Source organism: Pleurodeles waltl, chromosome 7, assembly GCF_031143425.1.
Source record: "Pleurodeles waltl isolate 20211129_DDA chromosome 7, aPleWal1.hap1.20221129, whole genome shotgun sequence".
Taxonomy (NCBI): Eukaryota; Metazoa; Chordata; class Amphibia; order Caudata; family Salamandridae; genus Pleurodeles; species Pleurodeles waltl.
The window spans coordinates 974,895,145-974,915,375 of NC_090446.1; the positions used below are offsets into that span (position 1 = coordinate 974,895,145).

The 20,231-nt window shown below is 39.8% G+C and overlaps 1 protein-coding gene across 2 annotated transcripts in view; it reads right to left on the reverse strand.

The window, feature by feature from the left end:
* The window catches only part of LOC138245814 (alpha-N-acetylgalactosaminide alpha-2,6-sialyltransferase 1-like), a 211,458-nt gene that overhangs the window by 10,001 nt on the left and 181,226 nt on the right, over positions 1-20,231 (reverse strand). The window contains exons 7-8 of one of the 2 annotated variants that reach the window (XM_069199749.1): positions 19,181-19,264; positions 771-870 (exon numbers count right to left, since the gene is read on the reverse strand). In XM_069199749.1, the coding sequence (XP_069055850.1) occupies positions 771-870; positions 19,181-19,264 (184 nt within the window). The remainder of the gene's footprint in view (positions 1-770; positions 871-19,180; positions 19,265-20,231) is intronic. The other variant, XM_069199750.1, reaches the window with a different exon arrangement.

The following is a 20,231-nucleotide window of genomic DNA, read 5'->3' on the forward strand; positions in this document are numbered from 1 at the left end:
GCACTAGTTCTTGTAAAGGACCTCTACATAACGAGATTTAGGACCTGATTTAGAGTTTGGTGGAGGGGGTTACTCCGTCACAAATGTGACGGATATCCCGTTTCAAGTATTAGGATCCCATTGTAGCCTATGGAAATCGTAATACGACAGACAGGAAATCTGTCACGTTTGTGATGGAGTAACCTGTCTGACAAACTCTAAATCAGGCCCTAACTTGGCAGACGGGTTACTCCATCACAAGGGTGATGGATTTCTCATCCTACAAAATCTAAATCCCAATGAACATAATGTGATTTAGATTTTGGCAGACGGGACAAGTTTGCTTTATTGATCACTTAGGGAACGGATCTAGTGGCAAGGGCTCTATTTGAAACAACCCACCTTTGGAAATCAGCTACTTTAATGCAAGGTCTCTGGGACCTGCTGCTGGATTGATGTTGTACAACAGTGTATCTGTGCAAGGGCTCCGAAACTGTCACCTCATACTGCATGATTGCAAGGACTCTGCCTTAGGGGCCACATGCGTTATTAGCACATTCATATGCTCCAGTGACCTATGTTCTCTGCACTCCAGCTGTATTATTAAAGGGACACATGCTCTACAAGAGGTGCAGAGATTCCGTATCACATCTGGTTTCTAAAAAGTTAAGGTTTTCTGAGCCATGATGTTCCCTATGCATAATGTAGTTAGCACTTGCTCCTTGCAAGTCACACCATATACTGTCAGTGTACTACCTCAAAAACTGAACACACAAACAGTTACTTAGTACCTCATCACAGGAGTGGATAGCAGTCAGCAGCATGGTTGCCCCACTTGATGGACGGTAGATATCTCTGCTTGTTGTTCCTAATGTGTCTGACAAAAGAAACCTAAAATTGAAGACAATTCAATTATTTTCTCTTCTACAGTCATTTCTACCCCTCTTGTACCATGGAACCTTTAACTGCTGTGCCCTTTTGCTGTGCTTTTGAAAACTGTGTTATAACACAGAGCTATAAAACCCATTCTATGTGAACTGCTGTACTGTACACATATAAAACACTTAAGTGACATCCTTGAAGTGCCAACCAATCAGAGTACAAATATAACGGTGATAGGAGAAAAGAGGAATCCTTATTCATTGGCATAGCAACAAATGGGTGTTGCCTTTATATTTCTGCTCACTGTACAGAAAGCTACAGTTGCCTGGTCTAGACTACGGTCATGCAGGTATCTAAAGTTCAGCAAGCAAGCAAGCAAAGCTCCTGTCTGGTTATCAGAGCAACTATTCAATCATATGTATATCCTATATAAGATTAAATATTCAGTAGACTAAAGAATACAGGGTTTCTACAACCTCTTTTTCACTACTGCATCACTCAGATGAACTAATATTCATATAGGATCAAGGTAGCTATGCCACCCCGATCCTGTTGGATCTATGAGGGGCATTTAATATGGTAGACTTCACCAACCTTATGACCGCCTCAGAGAAGCAACTATCACTGGTAAGTTGGAGCACAACTCACCTCAACCTTAGAAGATCGAATGCAAGTAGTTGCTTTGCCACTCTATTGTTCTATTACTATACCACAGGGTTCTTCTTTTACACCCATGTTTTTCAACATTTCTGTTTGCCCGCTAGCCTGATTAATCAGATTATACAGATGCTTCACAGTTTGCAAAGCCAACAACACACATCTAACTGTTCGGCTGGACCATCTAGCTTCTCTGTCAATGACTAATCTCACAGATTGTCTATTCAGGTATGACATGGATGTTAAAAACTTTTCTTAAGATGAATTCAAGCAAAATAGGAATCTTGGTGTGAGGCAACAATATGGACCAAAGGCAGGAAGGCATCTGACCAACCTCCCTAGGAAAGGCTTTTAACCTGTCAAAAAGGTAATGTTTCTTAATATTATTCTGGACAATTAGCTCACAGTTACAGTCAGTGCAGAGTCACATAATCTCTTACACCTTTAATTACTTGGAGAAATCCTACCCTTCTTGCCACAGGAGCTCAATGCACATGTAGTATCAGTATGTGGTTTGTTTCAAATTGACTAATGTAATATTCTTTATCTGAACTCACCCAAAGTCATGTTAACTAAATTACAAACATTCAAAATTACACTGTCCAGGAAGTACATAGTTGAGGATATTTGATCATTTTTCATTAGCAATATATTGCTACTTGCTGCCCATTAAACAATAATTCAATTTTAAGACTCTAATGTCTTGAATTAGAGTTGGAGTACAGCCAACTGTCCTCCAGGGGAGTGGAGGGTGATAACTTCTAGTATGGTGTGGGACTACTGTCTGCCATATTTAGGGATCTTGTTGAGAGCTTTGTGTCTTCAAAGAAGGCACTGTCATGGCAGCTGCTTTGAAAGCACTAAGGGGGTTATTCCAACTTTGGAGGAAGTGGTAATCCGTCCCAAAAGTGACGGATATACCACCAGCCGTATTACGAGTCCATTATATCCTATGGAACTCGTAATACGGCTGGTGGTAAATCCGTCACATTTGGGACGGATTACCACCTCCTCCAAAGTTGGAATAACCCCCTAAATGTTTGCTGAGCAGCCGGCGTGTTTGATGTGGCTGCTCAACAAACATTTTTACTTTACAAAAAGAAACATACAAAGTGTGAGTTTTTTGTGAAATAAAATAATGAGGCACTTCTTTCAGAGTGAGGTGTTCAATTGTTTTTTGTTACAGTCCAAGATTGATCTCCTCATGGTCCAGAACGGAGAAAAAGTAGACAGTCGGCTTTAAATAGGGTGAGTGGTCTACTGTACTTACAATGACTCCAAATCTATCAGAGTAAGTACAGTAAAATGTTCACCAGTGGAACCAGCATAGACACTGCGTGTAGAAACATGATGTGTCACCAACTCTAAATAAAGTGGAGGGCCATCAGTTTGGCAGACAGAATACTCCACCACTTTGATAATATCCTTTGCCTTATGCATAGCATTTTCTACTTCAGTGGAAAATCTGGCCAGCAAAAACATTCCTTTTATTACACCTTTTGCAGAAATCGTATTTTGTCATTCATTGCTTCTGATCGCAGTCCGCCAGATCAAACAATGTCAATCAGGAAGGCAAGTGCTCAGCTTCCCTGGCGTGCAACTCTTGAATAATCTCTAAATATCAAATACATTCAATCATATGAACATTTCTGGAAAGCTCTTAAAACCTATTTATTTTGTTAGGTCTATCAGAGTTTTGAGACTTTCAATGATTTAAAGTTTCTTTAACTCCTTCCTGTCCTAGCATTCTTTTAGTATCTTTTGGGGTTCTGCTTTTTGTAGGATTAAATATAAACAGAAATAGAAATGCTGTTGCTTTAAAGTAGGCTACTGACCAGGCGGCTAGTTAGTAGTGAAACTGCAAGTGTGTTCTCTAAGAGTACAGAACACTTGGAAATAATAAGTCAAGTCTTAACATTAATTGTTTAACCTATCTAAAAATGCCGAATTGTATACAGGATTGGAGAAATACTCATACATAAAGAACTTCTCTAGGTAAGTGCAGAGACACACCAATACACTAGACATTTAGGAAAATAGCATTATCATGCTTACAGCAGTGTAGTTTATTTTCAAGGCCTTCACCAGGCACTCTGTGAGTAAATGCTTTAACACATTTCAGTTCATATGTGATGGGGAACATGATGAGGCCATTTTAATGTGAATCTTGCCACTTCCCTTTTTTTTGAGCAGCTAGCTTCTATTCAGTACAGATACACCAGATAAATCAATCCTATTCTTTGTCTAATTGATTACAAGAATATGTGAATTGTTTGCATCAACATTCTAGTCATACCTGCTTACGACAGCAGACTTTGGAGGGTGTACACGCTTATGCTTCTTATACAGTTAAAAATTAAGTGTGTTGATTCCATTGTTTAGTTATCTACAAATGCTAGTGTTATGTTATGTTATGTTATATGATTTCTGAAGTGCAACAAATGCCCGAGGGACTAGCATCTGCAAGTGAAAGGAGTCACAGGAGTGAGAACATTATCCTAGTTACATATAAAGTCGGAATAACCAAGATTTTAGCAGTTTCCTGAAAGTCAGCTAATTTGATTTGTTTTTCACAGATAAAACAGCAATTGATTCCAAAGTTTTCTCAACGGAAAGATAATGCTTTTTTGCCCCATCAGACAGTTAGGATGCTTGGTACCTTGACCAACATCAGGGTTGCTGTTTGAAGGCTTCTACCTGGGACATACCAGGACATATGCTGTGAAATGATTAGCCATAAAGCCTTGAGGGCCACTCTTTTTTATTGGGAGCCAGTGAAGATCCTCAGGAGCTTTTGAGACAAAATCAAATTTCCTAATGTTTTTAATCAGTTGAGCTGCTCCCTTTTGTACTCTCTGTAGTTCCTTAAGGGAGGACTACTGCAAGCCCAAATAGAGGGCGTTACAGTAATCCAACCTTGACAGCACCAGAGAGATCACAACAGATTTCTTGAGACCTTCCAGAAAAAAAGGCAAAATATTTTTTAATATTTTTAATTGGAAAAAGCAGCTGGTGATGAGGTTGTTTGTTTGGTTTGAAAAGGTGAGTTTATAATCAAATATTACACTGAGATTTGTTACTTTTGCTACTGGGGTGGGAAGAGGGCCAAGATGCTGTGGCCCCCACATGGCATTCAAAAAGGTTGTGTCCCTCTCAAAGAGGATTACCTCTGTTTTATCTGAGTTTAACTTCAGACAGTAGTTTTAAAACTGTAGCGCTGCTCGCGCTCGATTGCTAGGTCACACCCCTGGCCATGCCCCCATGCCGGCCTTCATACCCAGATGCAGAGCACGTTCGGGCACTGTCTGCATGTGAGGAGATTTGCCCTGTTAATTTCTTTGTAGCAACACGCAAATGTTATTTTGTAGGAGGTGCCTGGCTCCTGAATTGACTTGCCGCACGGGCTAGACGCGGTTATTTTTACAATGTGATTTCGATTTTCACATGTTTGTTTCAACTGTATCTTAGTTAATAGTAGCTACCTGGTTCAGGGAAGCCTTAGTCCTGATGGCAGGAGTTTCTGGACCCCAGTTTGTTTTCCTTATTTGGCCAATTGTTTTAAAACTGTAGCGCTGGCTTGCACTCGATCGCTAGGTCACACCCCTGGCCATGCCCCCATGCCGGGCTTCATACCAAGATGCAGAGCATGTTCACACAGTGTCTGCATGTGAGGAGATTTGCCCTGTTAATTTCCTTTTTATCAACATGCAAATGTTATTTTGTGGGAGTTAAACCAAGACCATTTACAAACAGTGGATTTGTTTAAATCCTCTGTACCCCAAATATTCATCCTCTTTGTAAGTACTAGGTGATTTGAATACTGAATCTAACATTTCAGTAAAAACTTGACATGTGGCTATTGAAAGAATATCTTTACACTTTCGAAATACACAACAGCTTTGAAAATAAAAAGTCTAGATATAGAGTGGGTGGCATATAGGTTAAATGAAAATCCGTAGGTGTAGGTTAAGTTAAAGTTGAGTTCAAAACATCCTCCAAGTGCACACTGCCCTAGCATTTCTAGTTGCCCGTCTACCTCCATCTTAACCACAATCCAAAGGAAATCAGGACTAAGCAAACAATAAGATATTAATAATTGATTTTAATCTTCTTTAAGGCAGTTCTACCCTTAGCTCTGCCATTAAAAAATTCAGCACTATGTGCCCTGTTTTAATAGTCTGTTCACAGAGGTAAAAAAAAGGGAACTTGGGCACATATTTAAGAAAAAAATCAGGCGATGGTGAACAGCAACTAAAAATACTCCACTGTGTTCCGTAAAAGAGAGCAGAAGAGGGCCATATCTATTAACCCCTTCAATGCCAGGCCTTTTCCCCCTCAGGTGCCAAGCCTTTTTTTGGCTATTTGGGGCAGTTCGCTTAGGCCCTCATAACTTTTTGTCCACATAAGCTACCCTCGCCAAATTTACGTCCTTTTTTTCCAACATCCTAGGGATTCTGAAAGTACCCAGACTATGTGGGTTCCCCTGAAGGAGACCAAGAAATTTGCCAAAATACAGAGAAACTTTCGTTCTTTAAAAAATAATTGGGGAAAAAGGGCTGCAGAAGAAGGCTTGTGGTTTTTTCCCTGAAAATGGCAATAACAAAGGGTTTGTGGTGCTAAAATCACCATCTTCCAAGCTTTCAGGAACGGGCAGACTTGAATCAGAAAACCCAATTTTTCAACACAATTTTGCCATTTTACTGGGACATACCCCATTTTTACTATTTTTTGTGCTTTCAGCCTCCTTCCACTTAGTGACAGAAATGGGTGTGAAACCAATGCTGGATCCCAGAATGCTAAACATTTCTGAAAAGTAGACATAATTCTGAATTATGTTTCTAAAAATAATTTGGTCCCCTGGGGAGCGGCCCTTGCCCAAGGAGCCGCTCCACTCATTCAACAACATCCAAAAAAGAAATCCCTGGTGTCTAGTGGGCATTTCTGTTGCCTGATAGCATCGCAATTAGGCAGCAGAAATGTTTGCAGACATGAAAGAAAAGGCCTTTCCTTTCCTCTCATGTCTTTGCCGCCCCCCTCCTCCCGAGCGGAAGAGAAATGCTTTTGCATTTCTGTTCCACATCACGCTGGAAGCATGCTTCCAGCGCGATGGGAGGTGACCTCTGATGAGGTCAGCACGCGATTGCGTGCTGATGTCATCAGATGTCACTGGGCGGATCAGGGGGGTCGGGGTGGAAGGGAAAGCGATTCCCCTTCCAGCCCTGACCTGGGGGGTGGGGAGAGGCCTCAGTGGGAGTGCTAGCTCTTGCCCCGAGAGCCAGTACACGGACATAATGGTTACGTCCGTGGTACCTGAGAAGCTCTGCCACGGATGTAACCATTACGTCCGTGGCATACAAGGGGTTAAGATATAGTGCTATTTTCTCCTCTCCGTGTGCTGGAGCACTTTAAGCTGCCATTCACCAATGCAACCTCTTTTGTGCCATAGTGCAAGGGTGTGCGTGTTCTCTAAGGAATACTTTTTGTACTGGAAGGGGACCATTCCAGTTCAAAATCTATCCTTTCATTTTTCCTTGTTTGTATGTATGCTGTACAATCCAAGACGCATGGAAAGTAGAAAAAAACACAGGCCTAGAAGGGAGGTGTAAGATTTTGAGAAAAATCCTGTCTACGAATGTTTGTGGATATAGATTTGCATCAAAACCTCTAGGTGATAGCATGGGAATGCCCATGTGCCACCCATGAACTCCTCCTTGATGCAAAGAAATGCAAAACAGCACATCTCACAATTTTACTTTACTTTGGGAAACTATCCAAAGCAAAACATTATTTCTGTTCAATAGTAAACCCAAGCATAACACTTTGTGCTGGGTTTACATTACAAAAGTAATTTAAACACAGGACAAAGCAATTGTGAATTTGGCCCTTAGTGAAGAAGTCCAACAACTATAGCCTCAGGACTTTTAGTGACAGAGGCATTACACTATTTTTCTTATATAACATGGTGGACACAAGCAGGCAACAATGGAGAGCACTGAGATATTCAATTTTAATACTGTCCTCTAACATGAGCCAATACAATCGAATCCCTAATAATACATCATCAGTTCTGTTCAGTCCACTACACTTTTTGCAAATTTGCAGTTTCTGCTACATGTATTTAAACCAGACTACAGTAAACTTGTTTAATAAAGCTTGACATTGACTACAGCCCCATCCACTATCACCCTGGTTTTTAGTGACAGAATTAAGTATTTTCTTGTGGGAGGTAATAAAGAAGAAGATACTATTATAACTTTTTAATTTGTGGCTTCATGATGAGAATTGCATGCAATGGCCGTGCCTCAGTATTTTTGTAGAGGACTGAAATGGAGACGGGTGCACATGAGTGAGTGTGTGGTAGTTGCTATGGGGAAATGGTTTGAAGGAGCTGTAGGAGTTGGAGGTTGTGCCCAGCTGCTGCTTCGGTAATCAATAAACTACCTAGCTCAGACTCTTATTGTCCATCGCAATTTTCAACAACAGTGACAAGGAGCAGCAACACCACTGTTCCTGGCCTCACATACAGTGCACTTGTGTAATGCGAATCTGTGACATACCTCCAATGCACTGCAGATGTTGCTGCCACAAAATGTGTTCTTTAGACTTCATTCACGTATTACGCTTTCCCTGTGGCCATAATTTATGACCACAATGCTTATCATTGCGATGTTTACAATAATTGTGAGAATGCATTGCAGTCCAGTCAATGTCAACTACTATCAACAGCAAAAAAGGATTTTATAAGTGTACGCCTTCCTCACCAAGCATTCTGTAGGCAGTGATGAACTTCAACTGCATGTGCTAACATGGCACCATCTATATTGTCATATGCCTTAAGATAGTCCATCAGATCCTCCAGTGGATACACCATGCATTGCACACACCTTAAAGAGAACTCGGTGTACAATGGAAATACGAGCAAGGCGCATCAATGGTAATGCACTCATCTGGAGACAAAATATACAGTGTCTTCAACACCATAATTTCTCTATTGCAGTGTGTAAAGAGGTAACCTGTGGAACAGTATATCTAGCAATTCATATCTTGTTATTTTTAATTTACACAGTGAATATGTAAGAAGACTGTTATGGATAGTTCATTTCATGGTGACTATGATTTGATGTAAAAATATTAGAGGTGCACTGCCTAGTGCATCATGTGACGTTTTGTGCTTAGTAGATTCCATTTACTGTGATGAGTTGCAGTCAATGCTATTTTAGGATATTGAAATTACTCCTAGTCTTTGGAAGTTCGCATAGTGGAGAAGGTCACTGCAAGCTGTGCCATTTTCTGTCTAGATGATGTGTGCCGCAGAGAGGGGCTGCTGAAACAATAATTTCTGACAACGGTCTGCAATTCGCAGTTCTAAGAATTTTTTAACAAAAGTGTCAATAAACATAAGAGAACAGTTTTGTTCCATCCTGATACCAATGAACAACATTCAACAAAACCGTTAAGAAATAAATACAATTGGGAAAAAAAAGTGGATTGAACTGGAAAAGATCACTTTAGGCTACCATTTTGACTTACAGTCACTCACAACAAATGTTTTATGGAAATCTCAGTTTGAGTGGTCAGGAATTCGGGCCTGTGGCCTAAAGATACTTACATGATGGCTGAGAAACGTGGTGAAGAAAGATTTGGAAAGTGATCATGCAGACATTTAGCTGAAGGTTGAGAAGTCTAAGAGTAGAATGAAATTCAAAGGAGGTCTCAGACCATGTTAAAGAAAGGCACTTTGTCAGGGTCAGAAATAGGAAAACTGGAATTTATGGTAGGTGCCTGTTTTCAGTGGCGAGTGCAATGGTGGGTGAGAAGATAGAGAGATTGATCATGATGATGCTGACGGTGACTTCTCCAAAAGCCTGTGTTGGGAACATGGAGAAGAAGGCAGCAACCCCTTCTATGATGTGCAGGTTGCAGAGTTCAGTAGTCAGAGGATTCACTCAAGGCATATTCGAAATGCTCTTAAGTGAAATGGGCTACTTTCTTAAAATGGAACAAGGATTATCTCACAAAGTTACTTAGAAGGTAGCATTCTTGTAAGCAGTGCTTCTGTAAACAACAATAGCTCTGGACTGGGTAGTGATTTAAGTGTGGATCCCACTAGTGGTGGTTTTTACTGTTCCCTAAAGACATAGTCAAAAAGAAATGGTTTTGCTGCTTAAGATATATGATATTTTTTAATAAGGTTTTCATACTGAGTATGTAGTTTCCTGGTTATTATGTTTATTTTTAGTGTGACTTCCTTGTCCTGTGTACGTTGCAATTTTATATCTGTTTTCTATTATGGTGAATCCTTTTCTTTTTTGTGGAAGGAGGGAGATGTGTGGTATGGTGGTGCAGTAACTTGGGCCTGAGTAGTCTCATGGATAAGTGTTTGCATTAGTGATGGTTGCTATGGGAAAATGGTTGAAGGCAGTTGTATGATGTAGAAGTTTCACCCTTATGCTGAATCTGTGAGCAGTAAACTATCTATCTCAGACTCCTTTTGCATGTGTCATCTTCGAACAGTAACCCCTATGGATTTTATCTCCCTCATAGATGTAAATATGTTTCAACAAAGGTGGCATAGATTTTTTCTCTGCTCGCTTTTTCATGCTGTTAGAGGAAATAAAGACCATGATTTCAGTTTTTTGACTGCTCAGATGGAGTTGGTTTTGTATCATTAAGTGTGTAATATTAGTAAGGAAGGCTTGACTATCTTTGAAGTGGCCTTTAGAATTTTCTGATGCACCACAATCTTTGCATCATCAGCCAAGGAATAAGGCAGAACCCATTATGGAAACCGTTCTTTGTATTTGAGCTTGGTCTTTCTTTCACCTGAACTCAGATATTCATGAATATGTATAGAATGCATACTTTTGGAAATGCCTTTCTGCAGGGTCATCCCCAACCTTTTTGCCTCCTATCTTTGCTGAATTTAATTTTGTTGGCTTTAGGATGATGTGTACTTTACCACTGCTACCAGTGCTAAAGTGCTCATGCTTTCTCCTTAAAACATGGTAAAATTGGCTTATACCCAACTGCTATATTTAATTTGCTTATAAGTTCCTGAGACATGTCTCAGGTGTGCCATTGAATAGCCTGTGTGTGCATTTTTAAAATGCCATGTCGACCTGGCAAAATAAACCTTTTACCAGGCCCAAGCCTTTCTTTTTAATACATTAAAGTCACCCCATAGTAGGCCCTGGACAGCCCAAAGGACTAGATGCCATTAAAAAGTAGGAAATGTACTGCTAAGCTTTATATGTCCTGGTAGGGAAAAACTCTGACATTTATTTTTCACTACTGCAAGACATATCTCTCCCATAGGATAGCAATGGATTCCTATTATTACGTATTATAAGTGTAATTTCCCAATGGAAAGAGATAACCCTTTTAAGTTTGGTGTTTCTGGAATCACAATATAAAATCTAAATTATGTTGAAGTCAGATTTTGATTTGCAATTCTGAAAAATGTCACTTTAGAAAGTTGGCATGTTCTTGCCTCAGCCATTTGGTACCTGCAGCCTGTCTCTGGCCACATAACTGGGTGTAGTTGACAGTTGGGCTTTGTGGGTTCCTCTACACACAATGGTAGCTTACTTGTGACTTGATAGGCTATTCAGACAGGATGGGATGGGAGGAACACAGCTCCACTTACAACTGAATAGGCTGTGTACTGTGCACACACAAAAGGTCTAACGACCCCGCATTGTCACTCCAGACAGTTTGGAGCAAGGGAGGCATGTAATTCCTTGCACTTCAAAGCCACTGTCTGGAAGCTTCTCCCACCTTCCAGAACCTGGGCACCAGGTATAAAAGATGGTCCTCGGACACCACCACTTGAATACATTTCTGGATACTCTGCCAGATAGAAGGACTGCTAAGCTTCTGAAAGGACTGTCACTCTGTTGGACTGCTACTCTGAAGGAACAGCTGCCTTACTGGCCTGCTGCCCTCTTGCATGGGGAAGAAGAACTGGACCTGCAACACCATCTTAAACCCACTAACCCTAGAGTGACTCAAAGGGCTAGTCTGTTGACCTTCTGATCTCAGCCTCAGGGACATACCAGACTTCCCACTGTCGGCAGATAGCCATGTTTGACACTATACACTTTTAGGCACTATACTGCAGTTTATTGCTTGAAAATTCATGACTGGTTCTACTGATTAGATTTTTGTCATTTTGGTCTTCTTTCATTTATCAAATTCTACTCTATTTTTCTAACCTGGTGTGGTATATTTTTGTGTGGTATTTTCACTTTTTTACTGTTGGAAGTGCTGCACAAATGCTTCATACATTCCATCTAAATTAAGCCTGACTGTTCTTTGCCAAGCTAAAAGGGGGCTGAGCACTGTTAATCTGGGGCTTGCTTACTCCTTACCCTGATTAGGATTGTGGATGTTGCTTGATCAGGGTTCACACCCCAGTCAACCAGTACCCTAATTTCTAACACAAACTATAACAGGTTTGCAAGTGCAAGTAATTCTGTATTAGTGGGAAAATGTTTTTTGTGGAATGATTCTGCATGATCCTCATTTGTATTTCACATTTTGTCCTCAATGTGAGTAACTTTTCATGAGGATCACATTTTATCATCAATGTATACTTTGATGACGTTGTCTGATAAAACAAAATATTTGTAATGTAGTTTGTGTAGTTGTTTATGTACCAATAAACACTGGCATTATTGTAACATTTGTGTAGTTGTCTGTATCCCAATAAGCACTGGCATAATTGTAACTTTTCAGGACCCCTTAAAAAGTATATGTTGCCTGGTACGCAGATGATTATCTTTCGATCATATTGCGATGAACACTGAATAAGTATAAATCACACATCTGTCTACCAAAAACAATTTGCATAGGCTTAAACATCTAAATAGGACTATGTCCATCATTATGAGTGCCCTTGAAAGTCCCCACAGCCTTTTGTCTCCCAGAGTTACCATTACTGGGAACCTTGACGGGGGAAACTATTGCAATTATATTTCTAGAAATTAGACTTACTGTGCTGATTCCTGCATGTTTTCCCCAACATTTCTTTCAGAGACTTCACCTGTTTCTCTAGCTCAGAGGTCTCCAACCAATCGATCGCGTGCTTCTGGTAGCTTGCCAACAGCCTGTCAGTAATTTGCAGCCCTATGCCCACTTTTGTACCCTGTCATTGTCATTTTGTATATTTTAGACCTTTCTGAATTATCCATTCTTGCCGGCTGTCACATGAACTAAAAGTTCTCATTGGCTATTAGGCTTAGCTGGGTAGGAGGGGGTGAAACCGGTGGCATCAACCCAGCTTGAGGAAGGTCTGACTGCCCACGATGAATGGCAAAACCTGCCTTCTTAACCTGTGCAATTTCTGCGGCCATCACGGCAGCCTTGAAAGCCTGTTGTCTCTACAAACCGCAGCACAGATGAAAAGCTCTGCACCTTAGGCACAACCACGCTGCTGGCATACGGTTTGTGGCAGAAAGACTTTTTTTTTTTTTTTAAAGATGACTGTGAAATGCATTCATAATGTGAGAGATTTTGTAAAAAATCCATTTGATGAGCTGTTTTAATGTAATCATTACATTAAAGCAGCATTTCACAGAGATTTGACAAAAAATAAATAAAGTACATTGCAAGTTCTTCCTGGCCACAAATCAGAGCCAGTAGCATCATTTTACATTAGTTTTCATTAAATTTAAATTAAATAATAAGAGAAATGTAAAATAAGTTTCTATTTCGATTTGTGCTCAAGGGCAGCTTGCAAGAGGTGCTTTATTTATTTTTTAAAAAGTGGTAAACGCTTAATTTAAGTAAACAATGGGAGAAATTTAAAATGTGCTTATTTTATGGCACAATGAACGCAGCGCTTGACATGTCAGTTTAAATTTATCCCATTTGAAAAAAATACTTTACCCCTGTAGTGACCATATTTTTCTATGTTAAATTAGGCCAATACACATGGAAAGCTGAAACATGAGCCAAGTTTCAGTGTATGACCCTTTAACTGCACGAGCACAGATTTGAAAACATTGCAAATAGTGACACAAAAGTCACCCCAAAAATGGTATCCTTGAAAAAAATACAACTTATATTTCTCATACATACAGAAGCATTTCATCCGAACATCAAATTATATCACTGCATTAAGAGGCATTTCTAGAAGTGATGGTTTTTAAAACATGACGTGTAATGAACTCCCACTGTCACTGATTACAATGCTATATTAATGAAATACAAGGCAAGTCACCTATCATACATGTGGCATAGGTTATTACTACATGGGGCAACTTTATAGTCTGTCAGGGGAGATTTTTGTACAGTGCACACCCTGAACTCAATCATTTCAAGGTGCTGTCATGATTGATAAGAAAGAGAAAAGATGATGTAATAAAATAACTGTACTGCAGCATTTATATAGCACCTACTACCCCTTTGTTGACCACTGAAGAACTTATCCACATGATCAGCAAGCTATGCCATGCAGGGTGTGCGGTTGGAATGATGTTCTTATTGTTTTGTGAACCTATGTAGGAAGTGTTTCCATGTCATGCTTGATGACTCCTGAAGTGCATTTAAGGTATAATGGGATGGAGCAGCATAGTGGATGGCCAGGTGTGAGAGAGACATTCAGGACATGGTTTTCAGTATTATGGTACCTTTGCGCAGCTCTGGAGGTACATATAATTTCTTATGATTGTAGTCTACTTATCTGGTGACTGCAGAGGTCAGGATCACACAATTTGCTGAAGAGGGACACCGGGGCTAATGGCAAGCTTTCTGGTTTCATGTTGTGCGTTTCATACACTAGAAGGGTAACTCTTTCTTCACAGAGTCTCTTCAGTCAATGAAGCAGTTAGGCTTGTGGGGACTCTGGGAACAATGCGTGAGTTGCTCAGCCTTTAGTAGCTCACAATGATTTTCAGTGAGCAGGAGTAGCTCTTACAACAGAAAAGGTTGGAGTCCCCTGCTTTAGGTGTAATCCCCAGATAGAATAACACTCACCAGTGGCGCTCCAGATAAATTCATCATTCCGATGGAGCTATCTCTGTTTACCAGGCCCCTTCGATTTAACAAAGCACATGGAATGTGTGGATCATCTGACTTTGTCTAGAGGTTTGAAAATAGCCTTAATGTTTCCCTCTTATGGTATCTGAAATGTGTCTGACAGTCGCGATTTGTAAAATGTATACATTTTTAGTAGAATGTTGCAATCAATTTCAAGATATGACTTGCATTAGTTCTAGGTTGGATGAGAAAAGTTTGAGTGGCAGATCGTTGATCAGTCATAGGCAGGAAGTTTGAAAGGTCCCTTCTGCATTTTCCATTGAAGTCGTTGAACAATATTAGAGTGTTTATTAGGGATTCAGTGGTCACCCACAGCTCTTTCAATGTTTTGGATTTGTGAATCTCTTGGCTGAGGTGAATGGGTTCTGTGCAGTTATTGCTCAATCTGTATAAAATGGAGCATACCTGATTGTGAGGAATTTAATTTTCAAGATTTTATGGCAAACTATGTTACTAAATCAAAAGATGGGTAACATTTGAGGAATACAGTTAACAAAGTCAAAAGTCAAGATGGGTCTTCAACAGCCCTAAAAGAATGGAAATTTGCAAATTGCTAGCACTGTGAGTAAGCTTGCAATTTGATAGTCACTCGCCTGTTCATCATTTCGCACCCTTATATCATCGAAATCACCTATATTTTATTTAACTATCGATATGCTTTCAATTTAATAAACTTAGAGCTCAGAGATTTCCTGACAGGTTTAATGCTACCAAACCTTATCAATGATTTTAGCGTGTATTTGATTGATACAAGATGATTTAGAATCGTTTAGAGGTCTGTCATGCATTTTGATTTTGTCTGTTTTATCCCACTAACAGAACTTTGTTTCCAATCTGCTTGCGTTGCTCAAAAGTAAGAGGCTTAGGTGCTCACCCCAGCTCACTGTGTCATCATTCATCTAAGTTTGCATTGAGTTTAATAATGTGGATAAAACAGATTTCATATGAACCATCATCTGATTGCTAGAGTACAGTTGTATCTGGAAGCATCACCCTGAAGAGCAAATTAAGTCACTGATGGGTTAAATCTAAATTGTGTCCAGAGACAGGGAGAAGATGACTACCTAAAGGAGTAGAAGGAGCAAATAAAACTTTAATGGTGATTGGATGATGCATTGAGTGTATGAAATTGTGTATTTGTTCCAGGGAGTAACAACCCACTTCAAGAAATGATCACAAACCTTGTCATAGTGACTTCCAAATGTCAATAAACAAACCTGTTGTTAACCCACTGATTGCTTGTCACAAAGCAGTCAGGCTTAGCATAGAGGCAATGTGTAAAGTATTTGTGCAACACTCAAGCAGAAATAAAGTGAAAACACAACAAAGGAAAATCCCAAACCAATTTAGAATTATAGAGAATATATTAATAAATAACATGACATCAAGTGACAAAAATCCAATAAGTTCAACCGGAATTATGAATTTTTTTTATTTGAATTAGAAATTGTGCCTATAAAATTCAAATGAGTGGAAGAACTAGTTTTCTAACTGTCCCCAAATTGAATTTAGCAGTTATTTAGCAATTATTAAATTTAAAAGTTCGTCTATGGGAGGTCAGCCTTGCCACAGTGAAAAAAGACTTTGACGATTTTTCACTGCCAGTGAATGTAAACACCATGTCCTAATTTTTAAATACCATGCACCTTGCCCTCTGAGCATTTGTGGCCCACCTAAGGGGTGACGTATCTGTATTAAAAAGGAAGGTTTAGGGTTAACACATGGACTGCAATGCCAGGCCTGAGACATGTTTTAGGGAACTTCTTTAGTGGGGGCACAATGAATGCTCCAGCCCAGTGGCAGCACTTAATTTATAGGCCATCACTACAGGTAGTACCATGTTTAAGGAAGTAAATAAATTGTGTCAATCACATAATTGCCATTTTACCTTGTTTAAATGGAACAACATATTCACTTTGCCATCGGTTAGCACGGATAATTTGTAGCGCCAACAAAAACGAGTTCAGTTACACAAGGCAAACGTCTGAGGGACCAGCAAACAAAAAGATGGTCAATCCACTCAAGAGGATAGAGTCAAGATGTCCAAGGGAGTGTCAGATGTGCTAACGATGGAGTGAAGGCAAAAGAGCAGAAGTTGATGGTCCGGGGATCAAAAGTTGATAGATTCAGAATTTCAAATAAACCATAGTCATGAGAGTCTGTCAAAGGAAGGAGAACAGGCATGGCAGAGATTATTGTATTCACCACACCTTGTTGGTGACAATCCAGTGATAAGGGGCCTGCAATCGATGTGTTTTGTCTTAGGGCTTTTGCTCATTGACATTAGTAGTGTAAGATACAATGTTACTACTATTTATGTAGAGACTTTGGTAGATTTGCTATGTTTCTATGTGTATGTTCGTTTACTCATGCTTGTCTACTAGCAGAATATACAGGACTGTTGGGAAACAGAATTTTCATCAAAACCATTTTGTTTTCATACATTGGGGGTTATTCTAACTTTGGAGGAGTGTTAATCCGTCCCAAAAGTGACGGTAAAGTGACGGATATACCACCAGCCGTATTACGAGTTCCATAGGATATAATGGACTCGTAATACGGCTGGTGGTAAATCCGTCACTTTTCCGTCACTTTTGGGACGGATTAACACCTCCTCCAAAGTTAGAATAACCCCCATTGTGTCTAATTCCCACAGCTAATTCCTCAGCATATTGTAGGAACTCAGGGCTGTCTTGGCACATGTGTTCCTACTGTCCAGCAACAAAACCTCATGTTTTAGTCAGCTAGTGACAGAAGATTAATATGCTGGGACACTCTGCAAAGGACAAATGATCACTGCTCATGGAGCCTGGACTGCTGAGAATGTGGGTTGCTCTCTGAGCAGATGTCAAACAAGAAAGTTTGTTTGAGATACATTCACCTTTACAGTAGAATTGAGATGCAGGGTCTTTAGACTAATTTTGCACAGTGTTAGGAATGTACTTCTTGTTTAGCTTTCTTTCACCTGTGCTGATGTGTTAATGTACGTTTCCAAGATTACTGTATATTTGGATAGTGTTTAGTAAACACATAGAAGTTATAACTCTTTATTGTTCACTGACTTCAACAAATCTATCATGGACCCCACAGACAAATCCCTACTGATTCTCTGGCAGGCCTGTTGCAATCTGCATAATGGGCACCCTTTGTAATAAACTATTGATGGACCAACGACGGATATGTTTGTTTTGTCCGGTCTACGAGCCCATGGGGAATCCCTATGGATATGGGTACAAGAGATATCTTTTGAGCTATCGACAAAAGTCCTATGACATGCTGCACTGAAAGGTGGTAACAGTGTGGCACTTCAGGTCCAGAGATTTTTTTAGTACTGGTTTAACTCAGGCATATGTAATGGAATGTGGTTCAATGTAGGCTGCAAAGCTAATGCTGCAGAGGGATAAAGAAACAGAGCAAAGGGCTATGCAGCAAACATTTTTAAAAGTGGATGACAACAATCAAATAGGCAACCTTAAGTAAGGGATATTAGAACATTGGAATGTTGGGCGCTCCATTAGAGACAATGGAGTGCTTAGGGCTTTTACTGGCTGGTAAAAACCTGAGCGCCAACATTCCAATCTTCTTTGTTCACAGCAAAAGCTGTGGACAAAGCCTCAGGGAGGACTTTGTTTTATTTATGAGAACATTCTGCCCTCTAGTGGCAGAATGTTATAATAGGCGAATACTTTGGCCTTTAACGCGGGAGAGTGCCTTTAATGGCCGGTAGAGCCCGCTACAGTGGGTTCTAAGGCTATACTATTATTCTAACCCTATGCTACAGCATATTATTATGACAGAGAAAATAATTAAGATATTGTAGTGGTTACAAGGAAGGGAGTACAATTAATTGGTTGGGCCTCATCGACTCTTCTTTTCTCACTGTTAGAAAATAAATTGACCTATATTTCTCTGAAGCAACATGCAGATTGGGATGCAGGGCTAGCGCCTTGAGACCCTCACGGGTGAGTAGCCACGCTTTACAGAAACTGATTGATTGGTGGAAAGGGTGATTGTAGGAGCCAGGCAAGATGGTGCTTTGATATCTAGTTTGAATGCTTCCCAATCACAAGGTCATTTACTCATGGCCCAGATCTTATTTTTGATGGTCTATAAGTTGTGACTAGCCTTAAGACAAATTAGGAGATTTCAGGAAAGTGATTTCTTCTGAGAGAGTTGAAGGCAATTTCTTGATTATGACTGTCCTTTCTGGAGGTACTGATCAGTTAGGAAAAGTTTCAGTTTCCTTTTTGGTCACCACATTCTGAATGCAATTCATGCCCTTCAAACAGCGCCCTCCCCCCCCAGTGATAACGCATTACTTTCATTGAGGATACAATACCCAGTCATTCACGTTTTCCCACTCATTTCAGGATAGCGTCATACTTGTAGTCCTTTCCTAGTATGTGCTTTCAATTTGACATGCAGCAAAACCCATACCTGGTAACAATCCAAGTCCAGAATACGGGATCATATTTCTTGAAAAGGGCTATATAGTAACTTATTCTTGTCACCAAAAAGCATATCCCTTTTTCTTGAAGGTAACAGACGTTTGGATCTTATTCCTTCATAGACAAACAGACAAAAAGAGCCTCATGAGGGTAGAATATAGAAGTAACTTTACCTGTTCCTCAGGTATCGCAAGAAATCTGGATGGAGTATCTTGAATTGCTCAGATGTGTAGTTTTCACCAAAGAACGTTGAAGGCCTGGCCATGAAGAGAGAAATGTAAAACCATTACTAGAAACATTTAGAGATAATGTCCTGTGTAAATACTGGAAAACAAATAATTAAATACAAAAATAAGGATATCTAATTAGTTCTAAATATCAAAGGTGGACCATCCAAGAGATAGAGAATATAGCTAATGTTTTACTGTTCCTGTCGAAGGAATTGGTGAGGGAAACATAGAGTAGGACCTGGCTATGTCCTCCTAAACACAAAATCTTAACACAGACAAAATACAAAGGTTCACAGTCTAATATTACTCCTTTGGTATCATGACCTTACGGTTGTCAAACACTGTCCGTCAGAGGTCCTGTGTATTGTAACTGTGATAAAACCACAAAATGGCACCTAATTCACACTTTACGATCTCTAACCTTAATGAAAAAATAGAAGAGAAGGGAGGGAGAGACAAAATAAGGTTTTGGAAAGTTCATATGGTCCTCACCCTTAGCCAAGAGGACTCCTACATACTGTCCCTGAGCCTCCCCGGGTTTCATTATTTGTTAACATATAAACAAGGGACAGTAAGTATAAAGAAATGGGAATTCTAGATTTAAATACCCATCTACCTAGATTGTTAGTCCACGATAACCACCACACACTGATGTTGCAGCTTACAACATAGGTACACTCCTATTGCCTACACCTGTGACACAAAGGCCCATATTTATACTTTTTTAGCGCTGCATAAGCGCCACTTTTTGACGCAAAAACGGCGCAAACTTACAAAATACAATTGTACTTTGCAAGTTTGCGCCGCTTTTGTGTAAAAAAAATGTTGTAAATGCGGCGCTAAAAAAGTATAAATATGGGCCAAAGTGCTACAAATATCAATAAAACCGAATAAAGAGTAAGCTAGTATACATTATTGTTGTGCCCAAGTCCGAAGATTAGGCTATAACTAAAAGAGTGTAACCCTCCTCAACCTGAACACATATCACCAGGAT